General features: G+C 41.8%; 1 protein-coding gene across 1 annotated transcript in view; it reads left to right on the top strand.

Moving 5' to 3' along the window:
- Positions 1-5,682: 5,682 nt before the first annotated feature.
- SLC28A3 (solute carrier family 28 member 3) overlaps positions 5,683-24,719 on the top strand; it is a 51,561-nt gene continuing 32,524 nt past the window's right edge. The window contains exon 1 of the mRNA XM_019794984.2: positions 5,683-5,896. Coding sequence (XP_019650543.1) covers positions 5,819-5,896 — 78 coding nt within the window. The 5' untranslated portion in view covers positions 5,683-5,818. The remainder of the gene's footprint in view (positions 5,897-24,719) is intronic.

Genomic DNA, 24,719 nt, shown 5'->3' with positions numbered 1-24,719 from the left:
GTGTTCAGACCTTGGGCTGGGTCCATGAAACCTGAAATCACATAAGATCCCACCTGATCCCATCAGAAGAACACAGCTGCCACTATTGCTAGACACTCTTGTGGGTAAGAACTGGGGAGAATTTATACCTAGGCCCAGCCCAGTATGAAGTTTTTCTGCAGACCACTCACACAGCCGTCTTCTTCTCAAAATAAAGGGGAAGTTTTTATCTCTGGGAATCTCATTTTCTCAGCCTCAAGAATGGGCTTCCTGGAAAACCTTTGTTCCTCCACGAGGATTATGTGCCCATTACCATAACCCAGGCCAAAACCCATGCTTTTTCTTCACTCCCTTTGTTAACCTTATTTAACTACGTGTGACAGTAACTTGCTCAGCCTACGAGACGCTTCCAGAGCCCTAGAAGTCCACTCTGGGTTGCCTTATGCACAGCGGCCAGCAGGTTTCCCTTGGAATCTCGAGTGTGTACACTCTTACTATCCTGTACCGCCGCTTTCCATGCAATACCCCCACAGCAGGCCTGTTGTAAGTCGGTGCCCCTTGTAAACCTCATTTTGCAGGGAACAACAGATGTGTAGAGAGGTGACTGCTTAAGTAACTTGCCTGAGGTTCCAGTTAGTTGGTGTTCGTCAGAGGCAAAGCCTGGATTGGAAGCCAAACTGAGTCCAGAGCCCATACTCTTCACGCCTACGTTACACTGGCCCAAAATAAACTCAGAGATTGTTCTTGGCAGGGCCAGGGGTAGGGTGAGCTGAGCAAGGTGCCTAGGGAGCCAAGTTTAAGAAGGCCCTCAATGTCAGGTGCTGATCCTGCATTTGCACGGCACTGAGGTACATGCGGCCCCTTAAAATTTGCACCCAAGACTCTCTGTCTACCTCACCCTCCGACCAGCCCTGGTTCTCAGGGAGGGCTGGTCAGTGTGAACTGATCTCCCTCACAACTCACTGTGCAACTCACACATATCTCTAGGCTCCCTGGAATGTAGAGAGTTCAGTTTTCTTTCTTTGATCAATGGACAAGCTATTCAGCCTCGAGCCTACTCTGTTCCAGAGCACTGAAGACAGAGCACAGACGAAGATGGGTACAGCCTTTCTAGAGTTTGTAGCCCAAACATCATTTACCGTGGAATCAATATGGCAAGCCAATCCTTGGGCCTTCTTATGTACAAATCCCTTCAATTAAGCATTGGCACATTTTTGCGGATTTCAAAGGACACAGGTGGATGAAACTCTGCTGTCGTGACAACCCCATCTTTTTTCCATTTTATTCACCTTTTAGCATTTAGCTTGGTGGTGGTTTGCTTTCCCCACTGATAGAATGAGCACTTCTGGGTATTAACTCAGTTGTGCTTCCCCTGGGCTGTATTTCTTTACAGAACTCAGAGCTCTTAATAGGACTAGGTTTCAGAGGCATGGGCTCAAATTAGACTTCACCACTTATTAATTATGTTCGCGGAAAAAGTCAATTTGTCTCCCTGAGCCTCAGGTGTTTCATCTGTGAAATGGGGATGTTAACACTTCATTTGCAGAGTTCTTGTGAAGAAAAAATGGACACAACATTAAGTACTTAAAAGGCACATGGCAGTGCTCCACAAACTAGTTCTCTCCCCTTCTTTCTTGATCCGCCCTTGGGCCAAGATCATGCTTCCCAGGATTCTAACTAAAGTGGTGCAAACAGGGACACCTGGCCGGCTCAGTCAGTAGAACATGTGACTCTTGATCTCCGGGTCATGAATTCAAGCCCCCACTCTGGGTATAGAGAAAAAATGGGGCACCTAGGTGACTCTGTCTGTTAAGTGTGTCCAACACTTGGTTTCTGCTCAGGTCATGATCTCAGGGTCCTGGGATCGATCCCACATCGGCTCCACACTCAGCACAGAGTGTGCTTGTCCCTCTCCTTCTGCACCTCCCCCTTCTCGCACGCGCTCTCTCTCTCAAATAAATAAATATTAAAAATAAATAAATAAAGTGATGCAGACTGCCAACAATCTTAGGTCACAGTTAGGTGTTACTCAGCTGCAGGTGCTCTGACGGATCCTTGCCTACGGGAAGTGCCCTAGTTGGCCTCTCCTAGTACAGTGGGAGTATTGAAAAGCAAAAGGTTTTTTTGTTGGAAAACATCCCAAAGTATTTCTTATTTCAAATACATGTTATTGTGGTTTGTTTTTTTTTTCCTCTTGAATCATCTGAACAGAGTTGGTTAATTAGATTAAGCTTTGTAAGCATCCCAGGATTACATTTTTGGTTTATTAAGCTACAAAATATATAAACAAATGTTAATCTGTAATATGTGAACTGTTCCTTGGGAGAAAACAGCAGGGAGCAGATAAAACTCATGCTATAACATATAATACATTGCTCTTAACACAGGACAAGTGTTATACACAATTTTTAAAAATCCATTTTACTCCTTTGGAAACACTGTCGCCAAAACAAAGAGTGACCTTATTATAGAATTACGTACATAAGGCAAGATCTATTATCACGTATTTAATTTTTTTTACTTTCATATTTTTAATAAATTTGGAGGGACTTGGGGTTTTTTCATTTGTTTTTCTTTAATGAGCTTGGACACAGAGTCCACGGGTTTTCAGTCTTACATAAGCCAATTCTCGGGGAATGGAATATAGATGCTGTTTGATTTAAAATTCCAGTGATTAGTTGCTAGACAATGGCTTCAAAGTTTCAAATTGAGTTTGAGGAACACTGCAATGAAAACAGCTCAGACTCAGAAGAGTTAAGGAAAGGTTCCTTTGGTCTTGGCATGAGCCACTCCTTACAAATAATGATTCTGCAAGACTAGAGCAGGATTTAACACGTAGCCTTGTAAAGTTGAAAGGGTCTTTCACCTCATTTTCTGATCACAATTTCTATTTCCAAATTGGGCAAAATGGGCCATAGCTTCTACAAAGGTACCCATCATTTTAAGTGATAGTCCCATAAATCAAGTTAATTCTTATGCTGCAAAGAAAGCCTGAATTTTCATTAGTTCTTAAAGCTCTTAACTACAGGTTTCAGATAGATAGCATTTTAAGTTAAAACTTCTCTGTAACTGACCATCACTTTCGCATTTTATCCTCATTGTTGTATGTATAATTTATTCTATTTAGGTCTCCATTTTTCCTTTTCACTGGTGTAGGTGGAGAATGGAAAGGGCAAGTCACTTTGTCTTTTAATCAACACGATAGAGTGTTCTTGCTTGCACAGTGACATATTCTCAAATATGCTTGCACTCTTCAAACTTCAGTTTGAAAACAGCCTAGGGGCCGAGAAAACACTGGGTTGTGCCTTGTAAAATGTTCATATAAGAGTATTTGCAGGAATGTCAGGTATGTGAGTCAAGCTTCCTGCACTTATAACCACAAATGGCAGAATAAAGGGTTTTTGTTCTTTGGGTTTTTGTTTTTGTTTTTTGTTTTCCCTCCAGAGAGTAAGACTCTTCCATAACCTTTAACTAGATTGAGTCTTGAGTTCATGATGGTTTTGATATCTGGTTGCAGCAACCGGCTTCTTCCAACAATTTTACAAAGAAAGCTCCTCATATTATCTGCTTTCTATTTATCTGAACCTCTCTTGATCACCTCCAATTTTTGTCTTTGGTAACATGGCGGCAACTTATCACGACCCGTCATGATTACAGGGAAGAACTGATAAAAAATATTCCCAAGTCTCCCATTTATCAGTGACAATCAATAAAGAGCAAAAGCATAAAGAAAGCTCTGTCGGTGTTGATAAATGGTGAGGACTTGGAACAGGGGTCCAGGAGCACACAGTGAGAAGTCAGAGATCACCTTTCCCACCACCAGTATTCTGGGGAGAGACCGGCCTGACTACTAGTCCAGCGAGGGCACTGTGCCTTCCCGTGTAAGCGCAACATATCACCTGCTCGGCCCTAGGTGCACCTGGCCTCAGGGAGAAAGAATGTCCCTAAAACACAAGCAAACTACTATTTAGAGATCACTGTGCTTTTTTTTTAACGTTTTAAGATAAGTATTATCTTATCACAACAAATTTACTATATGTCCAGGACTATTCCATGTGTTTTTTAAGGGTACTAACACATGTTGTCATCTCAATCATATAGTGTAAAATGGGAACTATTATCCCCATTTTACAGATGAAGGACTGAGGCACAGAGAACACAGTACCTTGCCTAGATTCACATGGCTAGTAAGTCAGGGATCCGCACACATGTTCCATAAGGAGCCAGGTAGTGAATATTTTTGACTTTCAGCCACCGGTCTCTGTCACAATTACCCAGCCCTGCCCTTGTGCGCCAACAGCAGCCATAAACGATACATAAATGGATGGGCATGTTTGTGTTCCAACAAAATTTTACTCATGGACACTGAAATTTAAACTTCCTATAGTTTGTATGTGTCATGAAATACCTGTTCTTTTGATTTTTTCCAACCATTTAAAAATCTAAAAACTAGTCTTAGCTCTTAGGCTGCATGTATAAAAATAAGCAGTGTGGGGCACCTGGGTGGCGCAGCTGGCAAAGCGACTGACTCTTAGTGACTCTTGGTTTCTGCTCAGGTCGTGATCTCAGGGTCGGGAGATCGAGCCCCGCATAGGGTACCGTGCTCAGCGGGGAGGCTGTTTGAAATTCTCCCTCTCCCTCTGCCCTTCCCACCTCCTCCCCACCCCCCGCCCCTGTGTCCATACTTTCTCTCTCTCTCTCTCTCTCTCACTCCCTCTTTCAATCTCTCTAAAATAAATAAATAAACCCCCCAAAAAAATAAACAGCTGGCTGGGTTTAGCTTTTGAGCTATAGCTTGCTGTAATAAGTGGTAGGGCCAGAACTTGAACCCAGGCTGTGTGTTTCCAGTGAGCTCCTAATCATTCTATAGTCTATATCACGATGATGGTGACGCTCTTTAGAGAAAACTCAGAAAGTCTGAAAGAGAAAATAAGAACCACCCATAAAACCACAACTCAGAAATAACCATTAGTAATATTTGATGTTTTCTCCCATTCTTTTATCTACTATATGATGTAGTATTCCCTTTATTAATTCTAACTTTTTACTTATCATAGCATAGTTCACATTTCCACAGAAGCCCACAATTGTAGCTCATTTGAAATGTATTAAGGGAAACTGCTATTTTGAAAGAATCCTATAGCTAATAATTTCCTAAAGTAAAGAATCCTTTTATTAAGTGAGCAGTTGGTCACATTCCATTTATCTGCTGCCTATTTGCATTTCTCAGAGTTGGATTTTTAAAAAGCAATCCAGCCTGCAGTCAGGGATGTAGTAAAAAGGCTTCGGAATCATCTAGACATGAATTTGACTTCTCACCGTCCCTTTCCTAGCCAAATGACCCTGAGCTAACTATTAACTTGACCACACTTCCGTTTTTGCTTGTACTAAAGATAAACCAAGACCATGATATACAAAGTACTGAGCGCGGACCTAGCACAGAATAGCGGTCAATTGGTAACAACCAGCCCTTCCATTCCTTGCCCCGTCCCCCACGATTCCTAGTCCCCACCACCACCCACAGGAAATAGATTATTTCCCTCATGACCATTGAGAAAGTACCCTTTTCTGTTCTGTGACCGGCAAGAGTTTTCCCTCGTAAAAATGGGCCAGCCATCCTAGGGCTAATCAGGAAGATTAATAAAGGCGTGGACCCAAAGCCGCCACCCCATCCACCTATGGCTCCGGCTCCGCCCCAACAGACTCAACGTTTGCAATCTCGGAGCTCAGGTTCCCACAAACAGCAGGTGGCATTCTGACATCCACGGAGGCTGCGATTCTCTTCAGCGCTACGGAGGAATCTCTAGAGACGAAAAGAATTCAGAGCTCAGCCAATTCCATGAGCAGCAACGACGGTGTGGAGCTGAAGAGTATGACAGCCCCCCCAGGTGAGGGCTACAGCAACACCGGCTTCCAGGTGAGTGGACCTTTTATCTTTAATGGAAATAATGCTCTTTCTAACCACCTTGGCAAGTTTCTGAACGAAAGCAGCGGGAGTTATTGAAACGCAGTAAGATTTTCCCGGGAAAGTCTTTAAACCTATTGTTTTTCCCTCCTTGGGTTCTTCTTGGGCTGACAAACCTGAAAAGTCTCTTTTAATCGAACTTGTTCTGATCCCTGACTTGCCCTGTCACTTAGAAACAAGACTATCTTCTCCGGCTTTTGTTTTGGGCTCACAGGCCTCCAAAGAGCTGGTAAAACAGAGAGAATGGGGAGAATCCAAATCCTGGATGTAGCGAGCACCTGAGGGGTTCTTTCTCTTACACCAGGTCCCAAAGCCCCTGTCCAATGGTGACCTGGGTGCCCGCCCCAGTGCAGCCAGGTTATGCAAACCAGTCTAATGTCATCAACCAAAACTCATTGAGTGATTAATGCCTCTGACCTCGGGGCTGGGTGCTGCAGAGACCTGGAAGGAGTCCTATCCCAGGGAAACACTGGGCTGCTCTGACTGGTTCTGGGATAGGGATTTTTTAGGGATGTCCCTAGCTGTATTTCCTTCCTAAAGCTGACACAGGAGCCCACACAAACAGGTGTCAGAAACCTCTTGGAATTCAAGGCAAAGGCAAAACAGGCAAAACAAACTTTTAGACCCTAGCAAAGAAAGGAACAAGGAAAAAGGCTTTGGCATAAGTCCTAGTTCTTCCACCCACAAATTACTGTAACTTCCTTAAGCTTCAGTTCAGTTGCCTACACAGTAGTCGCAGTGATCGTCTCATAGGTTACAAGTGTAAGGGAAAAAAAGTCTTACCCTCTCCCCCCTTAGATTCAGCACCTGAGGTCTGTGAATTAAACTGAGAAATGGCAGATTAACCAGAAAAGGCATACAAATTTTACTAACATTTTTTATGTTATGTTCATGCAATTCCACAGAAAAGAAGTGAAAAATTCAAAGAAGCTGTGAGACTCAGGGGCTTATATATCATTTTAACAAAGGACAAAAAATTGTGGAGAAGTGATTAGAAAAAAAAAAAAAGAGAGAGAGCTTAGGCTTTAAGGGCCAATAGGCTGTGGGAAAGTGACTAGGAACTATATGGGGGAAACTAATGGAAGGTAAGGCTTGATATGAGGTTTATGCCATCTTATCCCAGTACCATTGCTGCGTCCAGCGACAAGGGTTGTTGTCCTCTTTCTATTATGGGAGACGGGACACCTCCACAAGGGAAAGTCATGCCCTGCTTCTAGAGAGAGAGAGGAAGATCGAAGAGCTCTTTCTGTGTCTGCTTTTTCTCAATTGCTTTCAGCTCAAAATAACTCTCAGGCCAAAGTGGTATATTTTGGGGTGGCATATCCGGATTCCCTTCATAAGGGTTAAATGAGAAAAAAGCATAAGGCCGAGGGCCTTTTATGGTTCAAGAGAATGGAATGGGATAGAGTCAAAGTGAGTATGACAGCAAGAAGTCTCTTTTAAAAGGACACTGGTCACCTCAAAGGCTCCACCAATACTGGCAGATTGGGCATTAGATTTTCCAACAGGACTATTTTGGGGGGTGGCAGGGAAACATCCAGACCATAGCAAGTGCCTAGCACACAGTGTGAATGTAATCACAGCAGCTCCTGGTGCTCAGAAGGTTAATGAGTGACAAGTCAACATTTCTAGCTTGAGAGCTCAACTTAGAAGTGATTCACTTTATGTAGCTGGGAAATCCAGAAGTAGGGTTGGAGCAAGGAAGACCATGAGTTCATTTTAAGGCCTGTTGGATGAAATTAGGGTGATCCCCTACCCCCTAGACGAAGATGGAGAGGAGGCAAGAAGCTCTAGGCATGGGCACGCGCCTGGAGTCTGGAAGGGGACATCATGCTTTTGGGGGCCGTTAGCACAGTGACGAGCCAGTGGCATGAATGAGACCAGCAGGAGGGAAACCTAGGAAGCCCCAGTGTTTATGGAGCTGGGAAGTTGGAGCAATCAGAGAATGAAGCAGAGAGACCATGGGGAGAAAAAGAGGGGCATAACCACCAGGAGAGAGAAGCGTCTGGGGAAGCCAAGGAAAAAGAGAACCACAACGTCGGCAGCAAAGACAAATTCACTTTGATTTGCCAACCAAAACGTCACTAATGACTGGGGTGGGGATGGGGGGCAGTTTGTGCGATGAGTGGGAGCTGAGAAAAGGGGAAAATAAGGGAAGAGAGGATGTTCCTTCCTCTGGTGGAGAGCAGAGCAGCGAAGAGAGAGCCAGGCTCCAGGAAGGCAAGATTGGGGCTGTAGACAGGGGGCTTTTTTATTGAAAAAAAAAAAATTCATTGTGAAATATAACATGCAGAAAAACACACAAAATCAAATAGACAACTTATTATAAAGTGCCATCCACATCAAGAAACAAGACATCACCATCCCTCAGCTCAGATGGCCCAATCCCGCACATCTGCAACAACTGCCCCTCGTCCCTAGGGGTGACAATGATCCCAACCTTATAGTAATTACTTCCCTGCTTTGTTTAATATCTAACTAATAATTATGAATCCCCAAGCACTGCTTTTGCCTGTTTCTAAACTTAATGTAAATAGAAAATTACAAGAAAATTATTTGCTTATTTTAAAACATTTCATATGGAAATTGGGCGAGAGGAATCATTTTGAATCTGACTTCTTTTGCTCAGTTTTATATTTGTGAGATGCAGCCATGCTGTTGCACGTAACTGGAGTTCATCCAATTTCATTGATATACAGTATTCTCCATAAACATTGCACAACTTATCTATTCTACTGTTGGTGGACATTTATGTCTTTAAGATTGGAGCTTTTAGAAGCTTCTACAAACAAATGCAGCTATAAATACTCTCAGACGTGTCTCCTGATGCATATGTAACGATTTTATTTGGCATTGTATTTAGGAGTGGAATTGCCAGGTCACTGGGAACGCATATATATTTTCAACGCTAGTGATAATGCCAAACTGGTTTCCCAAGTGGTTTTACCACTTTACACTTCCATCCACAGAGTGTGAGTTCCTTTTACTCAGAGCCTCACCAATGTTTATCCGGCTTTTTAATTTCAGTGATTCTGGTAGATGTGTAGTAAGTAGTGTGACATTGAGGTTTCATTTTCATTTTCCTTTCTTATTGGCCACTAGACGCCAACTTTATGAAATAACTTGTCAAGTCTCTCGCCTGTTTTCTCTACTGGATTTTGTCTTTTTCCTGCTGATTTGGAAAGAGCCCTTTAAATGTTCTGAATACAAGCCCTCTTTCAGTTATACGCTTTCCAAACACCTTCTACCACTTTTAAGCTGTCTTTCACTCTTTAGTAGTTGGATGCACAAAAGGTAATTATATTGTGGTTCCATTTTTCAAGTGTTTCTGTTGTATATATTCTGTTTATATAGCGTCTTTTTCTGCCCTGCAAGATCATAAAGATACCCTCTCATATTTTCCAAAAGCTCATTTCTGCCTTCTACATTGAGGATTCTAGTCCCCCTGAAATGAGATCTTATGTATAGTGTAAGGTGGGCATCGAGTTTTTGTTTTTCTACATGAGTATCCAATTATTTCAGCATCACTTAAAAAATATATATTTTCCAAAAAAAATAAATATATATATATTTTTTTTCCCCACTTGACAAATACCATGTTTATCAAGTGTTCATATTTAGGGTAAGTCTTCTTAGACTAGGGCAACTGAAAGTTTTTTCCAAACTCCAAGTTGGCAGAAGGACCCCGAGAAGAGGGAGTGGAAAGTTGATAGCAAGAGAGGTCAGATAAGCTCAGGAGTTCTAAGTGTGAAAATTCTGGCAATTTTTGAAGGAATACTTTTATTAAAGGCTATTCCTTAGAAACCCAGCTGAAGTTGCCTCCTGCATATGAGTCAGCATTGATTTTACCACTGGTAGCCCTCAGAACCACAGGGCCCATGCTCGCTCTGAAGTCAGCTGGGTGGGACCCACTTATGCGAGACCCTAGACAGAACTAGATGGGAAATGTGCCTCCACTCTGCACACAGAGAAAAGCTGACCTACTCCTTGAATTGCCTGGTGAGCCAGTCCAGTTTGAAGAGTTTATTCAGTGAAGGTCAAAATTTGGGAGGTCATCTAAGTGCAAGAATGTTCGGCACAGGTCACTTGAATCGAGAAGTTCTGAGGTTGGAAGTAATTACGCAAAGCAAAGAGGAAGAGCATTGTTTCTCTCTAACCCCCTGAAGGACAGCCACACGAATCACACCAGGTGGTTGAGTAGGTTTCCACTAACTCAACTTGGGGACAAGCTTGGCCAGGACTATGGAGATGCTTTTCTTCCCCACAAGTGAATTAAAACACAGAAAACACACAACAATAATTGCCTTTGTGAAGGAAGTAAAAAAAAAAAAAAAAACCTCTCTCTTCCTCAAATCAGATCATACCTAGACTTATTTCTAACAATCTAGATGGCTAGAACCCAAGGCACTTCCATGACACCTCAGAGGGGAAGGATATAGGGATTTAGTTTTTTACTTTACTCCACAGTCCCTTACTTTATTTACATATTTTTTTCAGTTTCTTAATTTAAAATGGAGATGGTAGCACCTACTGACCGATTTCATCCAGACATTGTTGATGTTGATGCGAAGCCAGCCCTGGATGAACAACTGTCAAAGGTCAAAATGAAAAAAATCAAAAGTGGCAATAGTTAGAATTTTACATAGAACAGATTATTATGAGGAAACCCAAGTCTCCACCATGCTGCACAAGTTTGGGATTCTGTCTTCAGATTGCAGATTAAGGCAGACATAGTACAGTACGATTTTCACTCAAAGCTGGGATCTGGATTTGGAGGCATCTAATTCTACTCCACACGTGGGCTAAGGTGTTTGACCCAGAAGCCGCTTATAGCCTTGGCATGCCTAATTGTTCTTCCTTTTTCCTGGAAAGGAAATTTTAAAAAAGAGAGAGAGAGAAAAAAGAAAAGAAAGGGGGGGAAAAAAGATGGTATGTATGTCTTATGTCTTCTGGAAGTAAATAAAGACAGAGGTTTCATAGAAAAATGCTATGAGACACATGGTTAGAGAGCCTCCTGTGGGTGTTCAGAACAAAGTAGATGATGACCAGGAATGGTTCCACTGGGAAGCAGGGAAATGTATCTGAAGACTTTTCAATGTTCCTTTCAGTCTCCTGATTCTGTAAATTCAAAGCTTTGTTTGCTTTCCCTCCAAGAGTCAAAACTCTTTGATACAAAGCATGACATTTGTTGATTCAACAAAAATTTATTGACACTGCCAGGCATCATGCAAAAAGCTGCAAACAGCTACCATTTGGTTAAAATTAGTTAGCAGTGGCAAACCAGCACAACGGTAGTTTGTAAAAAGCGCTATTCGTAACATGAGAAGGTGGTCTCACCTAGATTGGGAGGTGGGGAATATTTCCCAAATGTTCCCAATGAAACTTACAGGCTTGCTTGCTTTCATTCATGCATTCAACTATGTATGTGTATGTATGTGTGTGTGTGTGTGTGTGTGTGTGTGTATACACATATATATGTATGTATGTATATGTATATATATATAATTTTTTAAAGTGTATTTATTTATTTGAGACAGAGAGCACTGGGGGCGGGGGGGGCAGAGGGAGAGACGGAGAGACAGAGAGAATCTCAAACAGACCCCCCCTGAGTGTGGAGCCCTACACAGGGCTCAATCTCACAGCCCTGAGGCCATGATCTGAACCGAAATCAAGAGTCAGGGCCAACAGGTACCACTCAACAAATACATATATGGAGCACCTACTCAATGGGTACTAGGCAGAAGGAACTACCGAGTAAGGCACAAATAATTCCCTAAGCTACCATGTCAAAAACTATTTTTTCCCATATCACACTATGTGGAGAAGCCGAGACCCTGAATGGGAAGGTATGAGATGCATGCGCAAAGAGACAGAAAAAGTGGTAAAGAGAGAGCCAGACAGGACGAGAGGCCAGTTCTGATTCACCTCAAGGCTCTTCACTGATTTCAAAACCTTGGTCCCAAAAATCTAAGACCAATGATAAGTTTAGGTTTAAAATTGAGTTTCTATACTCTGCAGACTCAGGAACATTCTAGAATAAACTATCCAGCCATTATAAGGAGTGGTAATCAAAGTAATGGTATCAACTCCTCCATGAAACATGGTCAGAAAATAGCCCATGAATGTGAGGCAAGGCTTTTTGCGCCATGAGAAAGTGTCAGCCATAGTTTAAAAGGGCCAAAACAGGCATATCTGCTCCCCTCTGGACTACCTAGTTTCCTTACTCCCTCCACCTGCTCAACTTTGGGAGCATAGCATAGCTCCAGACAGCACAATCTATAAAGTTGTGCTTTATACCACCCCCTCCCCCCACCATGGGTCCTACTTCCCTCCCTTTGAATTATATTACTTTTTACAACTTTTCTAGCTTTTAAAGAAGTTTTATTTTTCTAACTCAAATTATTGCATCCTAGTTTCTCCTCCACTTGAGTCCATTGGTTTAGAAACATTTGCAAGGAGGAAGCTGGTTAGAGGGCACTGGTCTAACTTGCACCATCAGGAAGGTCTGAAATAGAAATTACTTAATTGAGGGCCAAACCCATGCAGATAGAGTAGGTGGGAGCAAAGGTCTTGGTCCATGGTATGTTGGATCCAGCAAGGAAGGGAGAAAGAGACAAAGACGCACACAAAAACAAGAGACATTTCCAGGAGCCAGCAAAATTAGGCTTCCTGTTGACCCACATGGCTACTTCCTCATTCCTCCTCAGAGCATGAGGTCTTGAAGTCAGAGAAGAGGGAAGAAAGAAGTAGGAAGGAAAGAATTTAAAAGGCACAGGTGGAATAAGAGGTTGTCTGTAATGGTCCAAGAACTGACTGTACTGCATGTGACTTTGACCTTGGCTTCCTCCTTAAGGAGGAAGTAGAAAGCGAAGAAAGGGATGAGCTTTTGGGAAAACCCACACTGGGGTGGGGTGGGTGGTTAGACACAGATCCTAAGGTTGAAAGTCACATACTGAGGGGCGCCTGGGTGACACAGCGGTTAGGCGTCTGCCTTCGGCTCAGGGCGTGATCCCGGCGTTCTGGGATCGAGCCCCACGTCAGGCCTCTGCTGTTAGCCTGTTTCTTCCTCTCCCACTCCCCCTGTTTGTGTTCCCTCTCTCGCTGGCTGTCTCTATCTCTGTCAAATAAATAAATAAAATCTTAAAAAAAAAAAGTTACATACTGAATCATTATGAGGAGAGCAAAACATAGGTTCTTTGGGTGAAGAGTTGAGGCTTCAGAGCCAGACTGCTAGGCCTACCATATTGGCAAGTTACCTAACTTTCACTTCTATTTCCCCATCCAAAAATAGGTTCTAATACCCTACATCACAGGACTAGCACCTAGCAAATGCTCAAGTATCAGCAACCATTAACCAAACCATTCAGTTGGGGATGCTATTTTGTTGCAGGGGCCAAATGAAACTTTGAAATCCAGGTGTGAAGTCGGCCTCTTCGTATAGCAAACACTGGAGTCTACTGATGGGAAACTATGGAAGATGTCAACAGGCAACTTTCAGTCATTTTAATGTCAACTAAATGTGAACCTCAAGCCCCTTGTTCCCTGCACTGAGAGATCTTGGCTCCCAGTACTTCTGTCTCTTCAAAAGGACTTTATAAATTTATTTTTCAAATATTTGGTTCGTTCTGATCCATTTCTCATTTAGTCAAATGCATCTCTAAAAAAAATTTATAGGCTCCAAATTTATTCCATGTGTTTCTAATTAATTTATATTCATTCAGTCAGTGCTCTTTGAAAAGATGTGCTCAATAACCAAAGTGATTTTAGGAATCATCAAAAAGCAACATTTTTTCAAATGTAAGAACATTCAAATGTGTATGGCACACTGACGTATTCTCTTTAATGCCTCACTATCAACTGTTCTGGCATGAAATAGTCTGGTTCAAGGTAAAACTAATACTTAGAAAGTGACCATGATTTCCTAAAATAGCACGAGAGTAAGGCAGGCCCAAGAAACCAAGGCTTCATCCTGGAAGTGATTCAGGCTTTGGCACCAAATGCATTTTCATGAAAGAAGAGATTATCACCCTTGATTCCTTTAGACAGACTGGAGATTTACCTACTAAAAACAAATCAGAGAAGGAAATGAGAATAAGAAGAATTTTAGTTTCAACTGACAGAGTCAAAAGGATTATATCCTTGTTTCTTTATTTTTTTCTCAACTGTAAGAAGACGTTTAGCTGTTAAGAACATTTCTGTTCCCCCATGACTAAAGGGGTTGCATCTTTGGAATTTCAGACACAGCTAAGTTCATTCTAATTAATCTATAAAAGCATTACAATGTGTAGGAGAACTTTTTAAGTCTTTATCATGACTATAGTAAAATAACTAACTGTGTAACTTATGGTTGACAGCTTCTCTTCTAAATTCCCTGAGAACAGGGACCATATATGCAGTGCTCAGCAACAGCATTCTCTAGCCCACAGCAGATGCACAAAAAAGTTATTTGTTAGAGGACTGAATGAGAATGTCTAAGACAGAACCCCGAATAACTGTATGTAACATTCAGGATTGAGTAGCAAGGCTGATAAGGTACAGGAAAGGGCGAAGTTTAGGTGGGAGGAGGAAACTAGCAATATGTGATATCACAGAAGCCAGGGACAAGAGTACTTTAAGGAGGAAGTGGCCCATTATGTATGATGAAAACTGGATTTAAGGATATGAAAACCATCCATGACTTTGGCAAGGGTGATTTCCATGGAGCAGTAGGAGTGGAAATTATATTGGAATGGGTCAAATACCAAATGAGGCAAGAAAATGGAACCTTAGTCCATTTGGGCTGCTACAACAAAACACTACATGCTGGGCAGCTTATAAACACAGACATTTATTTCTCACAGTTTTGAAGGGTAGAAGTCCAAGATCAAGACACTGGCATGGTTGCGTTCTAGTGAGGGCCCACTTTCTTGTTCATAGCGAATGCCTTCTCCCTATGGTCCTCATATGGTGGAAAGGGCTACAATCTCTGTGGGCCTCTCTTGTAAGGGCACTACTCCCATTGCTGAGGGCTCCACCCTCATGACTTAAGCACCTCCCAAAGGACCCACCTCCTAATACCCTCATCTTTGGGGGTTAGAATTTCAACATGATGAATTACAGGGACACACAAACATTGACCATAGCAACCCGTAAGTTCAAACAGAAGACTGATTTTTGACAGGAGCAGAAAGGATATTTATCTATGAATTTTCGGTTTCACAGCAATAAAAAATTCATAAAGATGCAAATATCAGAGAAGCAAGGGAAGGAAGTGTTAAGTATAGTAGTGTTGGGGGGACTGCAGAGCATTGTGTCTGGCCCAGTAAGTAAGCAGTCCAGGCATTGTCATATTATTGTTCTAAGGATAGCTTGTCCAAGCTGAAATCACACATTATCAAACACAAACTAAGAGATGCACTAGGTGGAAGACAGACAGGGAAACCTTCTACCCAGACCTGAGACGGAGAGAGCACGTTCCATTCCACAGACCAAGAGGAGGTAGAACTGCTTGTTTGAAATGGATGTGAAAGATGCAAAAGAACATTCGCTACATTGAGTTAATACATACAAGTAGAGAAAAAACTTGATATCTGTTGCAAATACCTCCAAATATAATTTACTTCCATGGCACTGAAATTAAGGTCGTTATAAGAACTTGCTCCTGGACCTTGTTGGGGGTTTTTTCTTGTTCTTTAAAGTGTTCATAAAGACGCACATACACTATCACAAATTAATTTTAATATTTTTATTAACTAGATTTCAATACAACTGGTTCCCTTTCGGTATTATATATTTAATTTTATGTATTTTAAAACATTCTGAAAGGAGTCCATAGGGTGCACCAACTGTCCTGATCTGGGACACTTTCCCAAAGTCACACATAGCTTCAATCACTGTCGCAGAATGTAATCATAGCCCCAGGGAGGTTAGAAATGTATCTTTATTCTGGGAAATCTTGGGCCCTGCTAAAATTCAGAGCCCTATATTTAAAGGAAATAGAGAAGGGGCACCTGGGTGTCTCAGTCAGTTGGGCATCCTATTCTTGATTTCTGTTCAGGTCATGATCTCAGGGTCATGGTATGGAACCCTGTGTCAGGCTTCCTGCTGGGCATGGGGTCTGCTTGGGATTCTCTTTCTCCCTCTCCCTCTGCCCCTCCCCACTGTTCTCTCTCTGTTTAAAAAGAAGGGGGAAAATAGGTAATACAGAAGAATAGATATTAGGAACAACTAGCAGCCTTGGCCATAAATATTTCCTATTGAGGTTATAGAAGTCAATAGATGTTAATCATATCATATTACTTATTGTTATTTTGGTCTTCATTATCCTTACTTTTGCCCATTTGATCTGTCATAGACTGAAAGAGTTCTATCAGCCTCTTTCTAGATATTTCTAGGTATTTCTCCCTCAGTTTCCTCTACGTTAATATATGCCATTTGTACACAGAGAGTCATGCTTCTCAGAGCGTGAGATTGTACCCTGACCATTGTTGCTTGGGAACACATTAATTGTTTTTTTTAATCCAGTATTCAAACTTGGTCAGTTAAGATCATGACCACTGCATGTTTTATCTTTCTGAGTCGCTGGGTCATTTCCAGTACAGATTCTCCTCAATTTACAATGGGGGTATGCCCCCAATAAACCAATCGTGAGTTGAAAGTATTGTATGTCAAGAATGCATTTCATATACCTCATCTACCAAACATCATAGCTTATCCTAGCCTACCTTAAATGTGCTCAGAACACTTACACTAGCCCACAGTTGGGCAAAATCCTCTAACACAAAGCCTATTGTATAACAAAGTTTTCGAACATCTCATGTGAGGTGCTGAATACTGTGAAGTGAAAAACAGTGGTTGAATGGGTACAGAACAGGTTGTAAGCATATCAATTGTTGACCCTAGCGATCTCATGGCCAACTGGGCAAGTCCCAGCATCACATGCAAGGGTCATACTCCATATCGCCAGCCCAAGAAGAGGCCAAAATTCAAAATCCAAAGTACAGTTCATACTAAATGCACAATACTTTCACAACATCATAAAATTGAAAGACATCAGGGGATGAGAGTGTATGGTTGTGTTTGTTTGATATTCCCTCTAATTCAGTCAAACCCATTGATCTGCCAGATGGGTTTATTTGTTCTTAGCTCCTCTCAGCATATTTTATGTTGTTCTTTGTAAAAAATCTTTTCACTGTATGTTTGTGTATTTTTTTTTATTTTTGCTTGGTTTCTTCTGAAGACATATTTTTTGTTTTAATGGTTCCTTTTATAACGAGCTTAAGATTATAAGTAATCACAAAATTAATATATTTTCTAACTTCTATTATTTTCTTTCCTTCTGTTTCACCACTTGATTTTAGCTGAATATATATTTTAGCATTTACCTTTCTCTCTTAAACACTGTTGCTTATAATCTCTTTCAGCTTCCAGAAATTAAAAGATAAACAAATTGGCATACTCACCTACCTTCTACCTTTTCTTTCCCTTCTCCTTCAAGTAAGTTTTCTGAGTATCTTTTCTACATTGGCAGGAGTTAAAATATTTGTAATTTGTTCTGGAATCTTAATCCCTGGATTAAGGTTTTAATTTATTAAATAGATTCAAAACATACTATCATTCCTTTTGCCATAATTTCTCATTAATTTTTTCTTTGGCTGAAATTCTTCTTCCAGTCATTTCTCCAAGAAAATCGTGGAAACCGTATCCTATGAGTGCTTGCAGGCTTCAATTTATTTTTTATAAATCTGATCATTATAAACCTTCCTCTGATTTTTCTCACTGGATATAGAACTGTGCCTTTCCTTACGTTCCTATACTTAGGGATTCCATTTGCCCCTGGCTCACAAAGATCACAAGAGGAGAATGTTATCAGTGCTCTGTAGTCCTGCCTCCTCACACCCAATTCAAAGCTCCCTTCAGAGCATTCAGAGGTGACAAGAGAATTGTGCCAGGCTGACCAGATGGTTCCCACTCACTGTACTGCTGCTCCTTAAGCCAGTCCATAATCCCACACAGACCCACAAGAAAAAAGGGACCATCTCAGGGAGGAGCTATCTAACTAGAGCCCATGAACTACATTAAGGATTCTGTAAACCTGAGACTTGAGGCAGAAGGCCTCCTAAGCCAAGAAGGTCACATGCAATAGGCAAAGAGCAAAGGCTTCTGGGATACCGCCTTTGAAAACGCAATCCTTCCAAAGCAAAGCCCATGCAATTTAGAGGAAACCTTATAGACAGAATGGCCTTAAAATGGTTGACATCTGTAGATTTTTAAACGTACTAAATAAATAAATAAAGGGGGAGATATGTTCCCCCAAAATGCAAAGAGATCAGATTCACCAAACAGATGTTGACTTTTCTATGCCAAATTCCAACCATAGAGAACAAAGTGACTATAAATGCCTGAAAGCCAGCAAGTAAGTAGCAAACTCAACCATAAAATTAATATAAAAGTCAACTGACAAAAGTCAATTACTATATGTGGCACTAGGTAGGTAATGAATGCTACACTCCAATACAGTGGTGAATACACCCTCAAGAAACTAAGCTTGGATGTGAACCCAGAAATGACGATGGGACCCAGCCTTTTATCACAATGCAGCACCAATTAATATAGATAATTTGTCAATATTCCTGAAAGCAGTCATCCTAAGATTTATGGTGAGCCACTTCCTTTGATCTATTTATGTTGCTTTTTGGAATTTTAAGTCACTCTTTGAAATAGCTGCTCCAATCTTGTCCCATGCCATGTCCATAGAAATGGACACAGAAAGCTTAAATCGATCACTTGAAGCTTAAAAAAAAAAAATGGAGGTGTATTTCTGACACCTTCATTTAGGCATCTAAGCCATAGAGTATTAGAACATATAGTAACCTTCTTGGAGAGGTAGAGAAAGCAGTCCTGTACCATTTTGTCTCTCCTCAGTTGTAAAGACACTATTTTACCTGCACTAGAAAAAGCCCAAGCCCCCAGGAATATATTTCCTTTGCAAAACAGTTTCCAAGCACTTCCGTGCCTGCCATTGTGTTATGCACATGGCATTCAGCAAAGAACAGGGGACAGAGAATCTGGCTTCTCAGCTTAGAGTCTAGGGGTAGAATATAGATTTATACAGATTTACACAGTTCCAAGTTTTCCAAAAGACATCATATTCCCATTTTTGCCACAGGCCTTAGGACTTGGACATCCATAGCAATTTTCCAGGCATCACTCCCCAGAATTCATCCCACTGACTGCTTCTAGGAAGATTGCTTTAAAGATGTACAGAAATGTGGAGATACATACATACATACATACATACTACATAGACAGACAGACACATACACACATAATAAAACAAGCAACTCTGATCGCCAATCTAAATCTGTTTTGGTGATAAAAAGCCTTCCAGCCAATATAGATTAGCAAACACTTCACAAAACTCGCTGTGAAGTGTCAAGCTCTAGAACCGGGTAAAGATCTCCATAGCAACTCCTCAGAGTCCTTATTGACATCGTATTCGCCTGATGGGCCATTCCCATCTGTCATAAAGCAACATCACCTATCAGGATGAAAGTCTCTCCAGGGCTGAAGGTGTCTGTTCTCGCCCCTGGCTCAAGCCCATCAATGTCCCCTTGGCAAGGCCAGTCATACAGTCAAAACACACCAGGCCAGAGCAGTTTCTGTAAAGAAGAATGGCTCCCCGGCACAGTGAAACAGCCTGCAGCATAGACGCCCCAATCACAAAAACTGAAAAATAGAAGCCACATGATGCAATCAGGGCCACCGTGGGAGGGGAGGGAGATCAAGTAAGCGGAGCAGACACGCTTGCAATAGAAAGCGCCAGACTAATCATGGAGACGAGACTTGTCCACAAATGCAGGGGTGCCCACTCCTGCTAATAAAGGAGAGTATCTACTTAAAACCAGTCTGTAGGGTGGGAGTTCCACTATCCTGTTTGAGAAATGACCACCAAAGTCTAAAGTTGAAAAGTGGCCACAAGCATTTCAGGAATCTTCCAACACCTCTGCCATTTCTATCTGGTGTTGTGTTGTTGTTGTCGTTGTTTTTTTGAGTGTACACAATGTAACACAATGATACACAATGTCACACTAGTTCCAGGTGTACGACATAGAGATTCTGCACGTTTCTATATCATGCCGTGCTCACAAGTATAGCTACCATCTGTTGCCATACAGTGCTATTGCAGTACCATTGACCCTATGCTGTACCTCTTATGCCTGTGACTTACTCATTCCATAACTAGAAGCCTGTGTCTCCCTGTCCCCTTCACCCATTTCATCCATCCCCCGCCCTCTCCCCTCTGGCAACTAGCAGTTTGTTCTCTGTATTTATGGGTCTGATGCTGCTTTTTGTTAATTTATTTATTTGGGGGTTTTTTGATTCCACATATAAATGAAATCATACAGTATTTGTCTGTCTTTGCCTGACTTACTTCACTAGCATAATACCCTCTGGGTCCATCCATGTTGTCCTAAGTGGCACGGACTCATCTTTTTTATGGCTGTGTGATATTCCATTCGCTATAGATATAGACCCCATCTTCTTTATCTATTCATCTACTGATGGACGTTTGGACTGCTTCCACGTCTTGGCTATTGTAAATAATGCTGCAATAAACATAGGGCTACATATATCTTTTTGAGTTTTTGTTTCCTTCAGATAAATATCCAGAAGTGGAATTGATGGATCTTACNGCTGAAGGTGTCTGTTCTCGCCCCTGGCTCAAGCCCATCAATGTCCCCTTGGCAAGGCCAGTCATACAGTCAAAACACACCAGGCCAGAGCAGTTTCTGTAAAGAAGAATGGCTCCCCGGCACAGTGAAACAGACTGCAGCATAGACGCCCCAATCACAAAAACTGAAAAATAGAAGCCACATGATGCAATCAGGGCCACCGTGGGAGGGGAGGGAGATCAAGTAAGCGGAGCAGACACGCTTGCAATAGAAAGCGCCAGACTAATCATGGAGACGAGACTTGTCCACAAATGCAGGGGTGCCCACTCCTACTAATAAAGGAGAGTATCTACTTAAAACCAGTCTGTAGGGTGGGAGTTCCACTATCCTGTTTGAGAAATGACCACCAAAGTCTAAAGTTGAAAAGTGGCCACAAGCATTTCAGGAATCTTCCAACACCTCTGCCATTTCTATCTGGTGTTGTGTTGTTGTTGTCGTTGTTTTTTTGAGTGTACACAATGTAACACAATGATACACAATGTCACACTAGTTCCAGGTGTACGACATAGAGATTCTGCACGTTTCTATATCATGCCGTGCTCACAAGTATAGCTACCATCTGTTGCCATACAGTGCTATTGCAGTACCATTGACCCTATGCTGTACCTCTTATGCCTGTGACTTACTCATTCCATAACTAGAAGCCTGTGTCTCCCTGTCCCCTTCACCCATTTCATCCATCCCCCGCCCTCTCCCCTCTGGCAACTAGCAGTTTGTTCTCTGTATTTATGGGTCTGATGCTGCTTTTTGTTAATTTATTTATTTGGGGGTTTTTTGATTCCACATATAAATGAAATCATACAGTATTTGTCTGTCTTTGCCTGACTTACTTCACTAGCATAATACCCTCTGGGTCCATCCATGTTGTCCTAAGTGGCACGGACTCATCTTTTTTATGGCTGTGTGATATTCCATTCGCTATAGATATAGACCCCATCTTCTTTATCTATTCATCTACTGATGGACGTTTGGACTGCTTCCACGTCTTGGCTATTGTAAATAATGCTGCAATAAACATAGGGCTACATATATCTTTTTGAGTTTTTGTTTCCTTCAGATAAATATCCAGAAGTGGAATTGATGGATCTTACGATAGTTCTGTTTTTAATTTTTTGAGGAACTTCTATACTGTCTTCCAGAATGGCTATACCAATTTGCATTCCCACCAACAGTACACAAGGGTCCCTTTTTTCCACATCCTTGCAAACACTTATTATGTCTTGTCTTTTTGATTCCAGCCATTCTGATTGGTCTTTTCATATCTGGAGTTCAAATCAGGTCTTCCTGATGGAAGGGGAATTTAATCTGTAGGTGTACCACTATCTTTTTAGATATTCCTGAGGCCAAAGTGTCCTGGCCCAAGGTCCAAACTCTAAGGCGTGATACAGTTTGGGTTGTACAGTGAGTTCAGATCCTATCTCGACTCTTCTGGTTGTATAACCTGAGTCATACAATCTGCTCATCTCTACCTTAGTTTCTTCACCTGTCAAAATGAAGATCACGGGACTTTAAGGAGTTTATGCATCTTGTACCTACTACGTATTATATCAATGCAGGTGCAGAGAAAAGCAAAAACCTAAAGTAACAAGGAAGAAGCTTATTTCCTGCAGACAAAAGGTAGGATATGAGTAGCATAGAACAGGAGTGGAAGCACCACTCAAGGTTTGCAGAGACCCAAGTGCCCTGCAACTCACCAGGATGGGACCCTCGCATTCATGGCCTGGCTGGAACCATCCACATACAAGGCAGAAGGACGCAGGGAAAAATGAAAGGGACAAGATGCACCTGCCAGCCATCCCTTAAAGAACATTCCCGAGCTGCTCCACTCAAGGCACCACATCTATGTATGTTTCGATTGGCCAGAATCTAGGTATAGATGGAAATGCAGCCTCTTTTCAGGGTGGCTATATGTTCAGCTATAATTCTATAGAAGGGAAACACCGCACATAGATGGGGAAATGGTCTCAGTAATTTCTTATGTTTTAGAAGTCATATGGCTTAGAAACTGGCTAAAAGGAATAAATTAATAATTTTTTAAAAAAGAAAACCTCTAGGGGCGCCTGGGTGGTGCAGTCGTTAAGCATCTGCCTTCTGCTCAGGGTGTGATCCCGGAGTCCTGGGATCGAANAAAGAACAGGGGACAGAGAATCTGGCTTCTCAGCTTAGAGTCTAGGGGTAGAATATAGATTTATACAGATTTACACAGTTCCAAGTTTTCCAAAAGACATCATATTCCCATTTTTGCCACAGGCCTTAGGACTTGGACATCCATAGCAATTTTCCACGCATCACTCCCCAGAATTCATCCCACTGACTGCTTCTAGGAAGATTGCTTTAAAGATGTACAGAAATGTGGAGATACATACATACATACATACATACTACATAGACAGACAGACACATACACACATAATAAAACAAGCAACTCTGATCGCCAATCTAAATCTGTTTTGGTGATATAAAGCCTTCCAGCCAATATAGATTAGCAAACACTTCACAAAACTTGCTGTGAAGTGTCAAGCTCTAGAACCGGGTAAAGATCTCCATAGCAACTCCTCAGAGTCCTTATTGACATCGTATTCGCCTGATGGGCCATTCCCATCTGTCATAAAGCAACATCACCTATCAGGATGAAAGTCTCTCCAGGGCTGAAGGTGTCTGTTCTCGCCCCTGGCTCAAGCCCATCAATGTCCCCTTGGCAAGGCCAGTCATACAGTCAAAACACACCAGGCCAGAGCAGTTTCTGTAAAGAAGAATGGCTCCCCGGCACAGTGAAACAGACTGCAGCATAGACGCCCCAATCACAAAAACTGAAAAATAGAAGCCACATGATGCAATCAGGGCCACCGTGGGAGGGGAGGGAGATCAAGTAAGCGGAGCAGACACGCTTGCAATAGAAAGCGCCAGACTAATCATGGAGACGAGACTTGTCCACAAATGCAGGGGTGCCCACTCCTACTAATAAAGGAGAGTATCTACTTAAAACCAGTCTGTAGGGTGGGAGTTCCACTATCCTGTTTGAGAAATGACCACCAAAGTCTAAAGTTGAAAAGTGGCCACAAGCATTTCAGGAATCTTCCAACACCTCTGCCATTTCTATCTGGTGTTGTGTTGTTGTTGTCGTTGTTTTTTTGAGTGTACACAATGTAACACAATGATACACAATGTCACACTAGTTCCAGGTGTACGACATAGAGATTCTGCACGTTTCTATATCATGCCGTGCTCACAAGTATAGCTACCATCTGTTGCCATACAGTGCTATTGCAGTACCATTGACCCTATGCTGTACCTCTTATGCCTGTGACTTACTCATTCCATAACTAGAAGCCTGTGTCTCCCTGTCCCCTTCACCCATTTCATCCATCCCCTGCCCTCTCCCCTCTGGCAACTAGCAGTTTGTTCTCTGTATTTATGGGTCTGATGCTGCTTTTTGTTAATTTATTTATTTGGGGGTTTTTTGATTCCACATATAAATGAAATCATACAGTATTTGTCTGTCTTTGCCTGACTTACTTCACTAGCATAATACCCTCTGGGTCCATCCATGTTGTCCTAAGTGGCACGGACTCATCTTTTTTATGGCTGTGTGATATTCCATTCGCTATAGATATAGACCCCATCTTCTTTATCTATTCATCTACTGATGGACGTTTGGACTGCTTCCACGTCTTGGCTATTGTAAATAATGCTGCAATAAACATAGGGCTACATATATCTTTTTGAGTTTTTGTTTCCTTCAGATAAATATCCAGAAGTGGAATTGATGGATCTTACGATAGTTCTGTTTTTAATTTTTTGAGGAACTTCTATACTGTCTTCCAGAATGGCTATACCAATTTGCATTCCCACCAACAGTGCACAAGGGTCCCTTTTTTCCACATCCTTGCAAACACTTATTATGTCTTGTCTTTTTGATTCCAGCCATTCTGATTGGTCTTTTCATATCTGGAGTTCAAATCAGGTCTTCCTGATGGAAGGGGAATTTAATCTGTAGGTGTACCACTATCTTTTTAGATATTCCTGAGGCCAAAGGGTCCTGGCCCAAGGTCCAAACTCTA

The sequence above is a fragment of the Ailuropoda melanoleuca genome, chromosome 17, assembly GCF_002007445.2.
Source record: "Ailuropoda melanoleuca isolate Jingjing chromosome 17, ASM200744v2, whole genome shotgun sequence".
In the NCBI taxonomy this organism is placed as follows: domain Eukaryota; kingdom Metazoa; phylum Chordata; class Mammalia; order Carnivora; family Ursidae; genus Ailuropoda; species Ailuropoda melanoleuca.
Note: the sequence above shows the minus strand (reverse complement) of the source record. Positions and strands in the feature narration are given on the sequence as shown.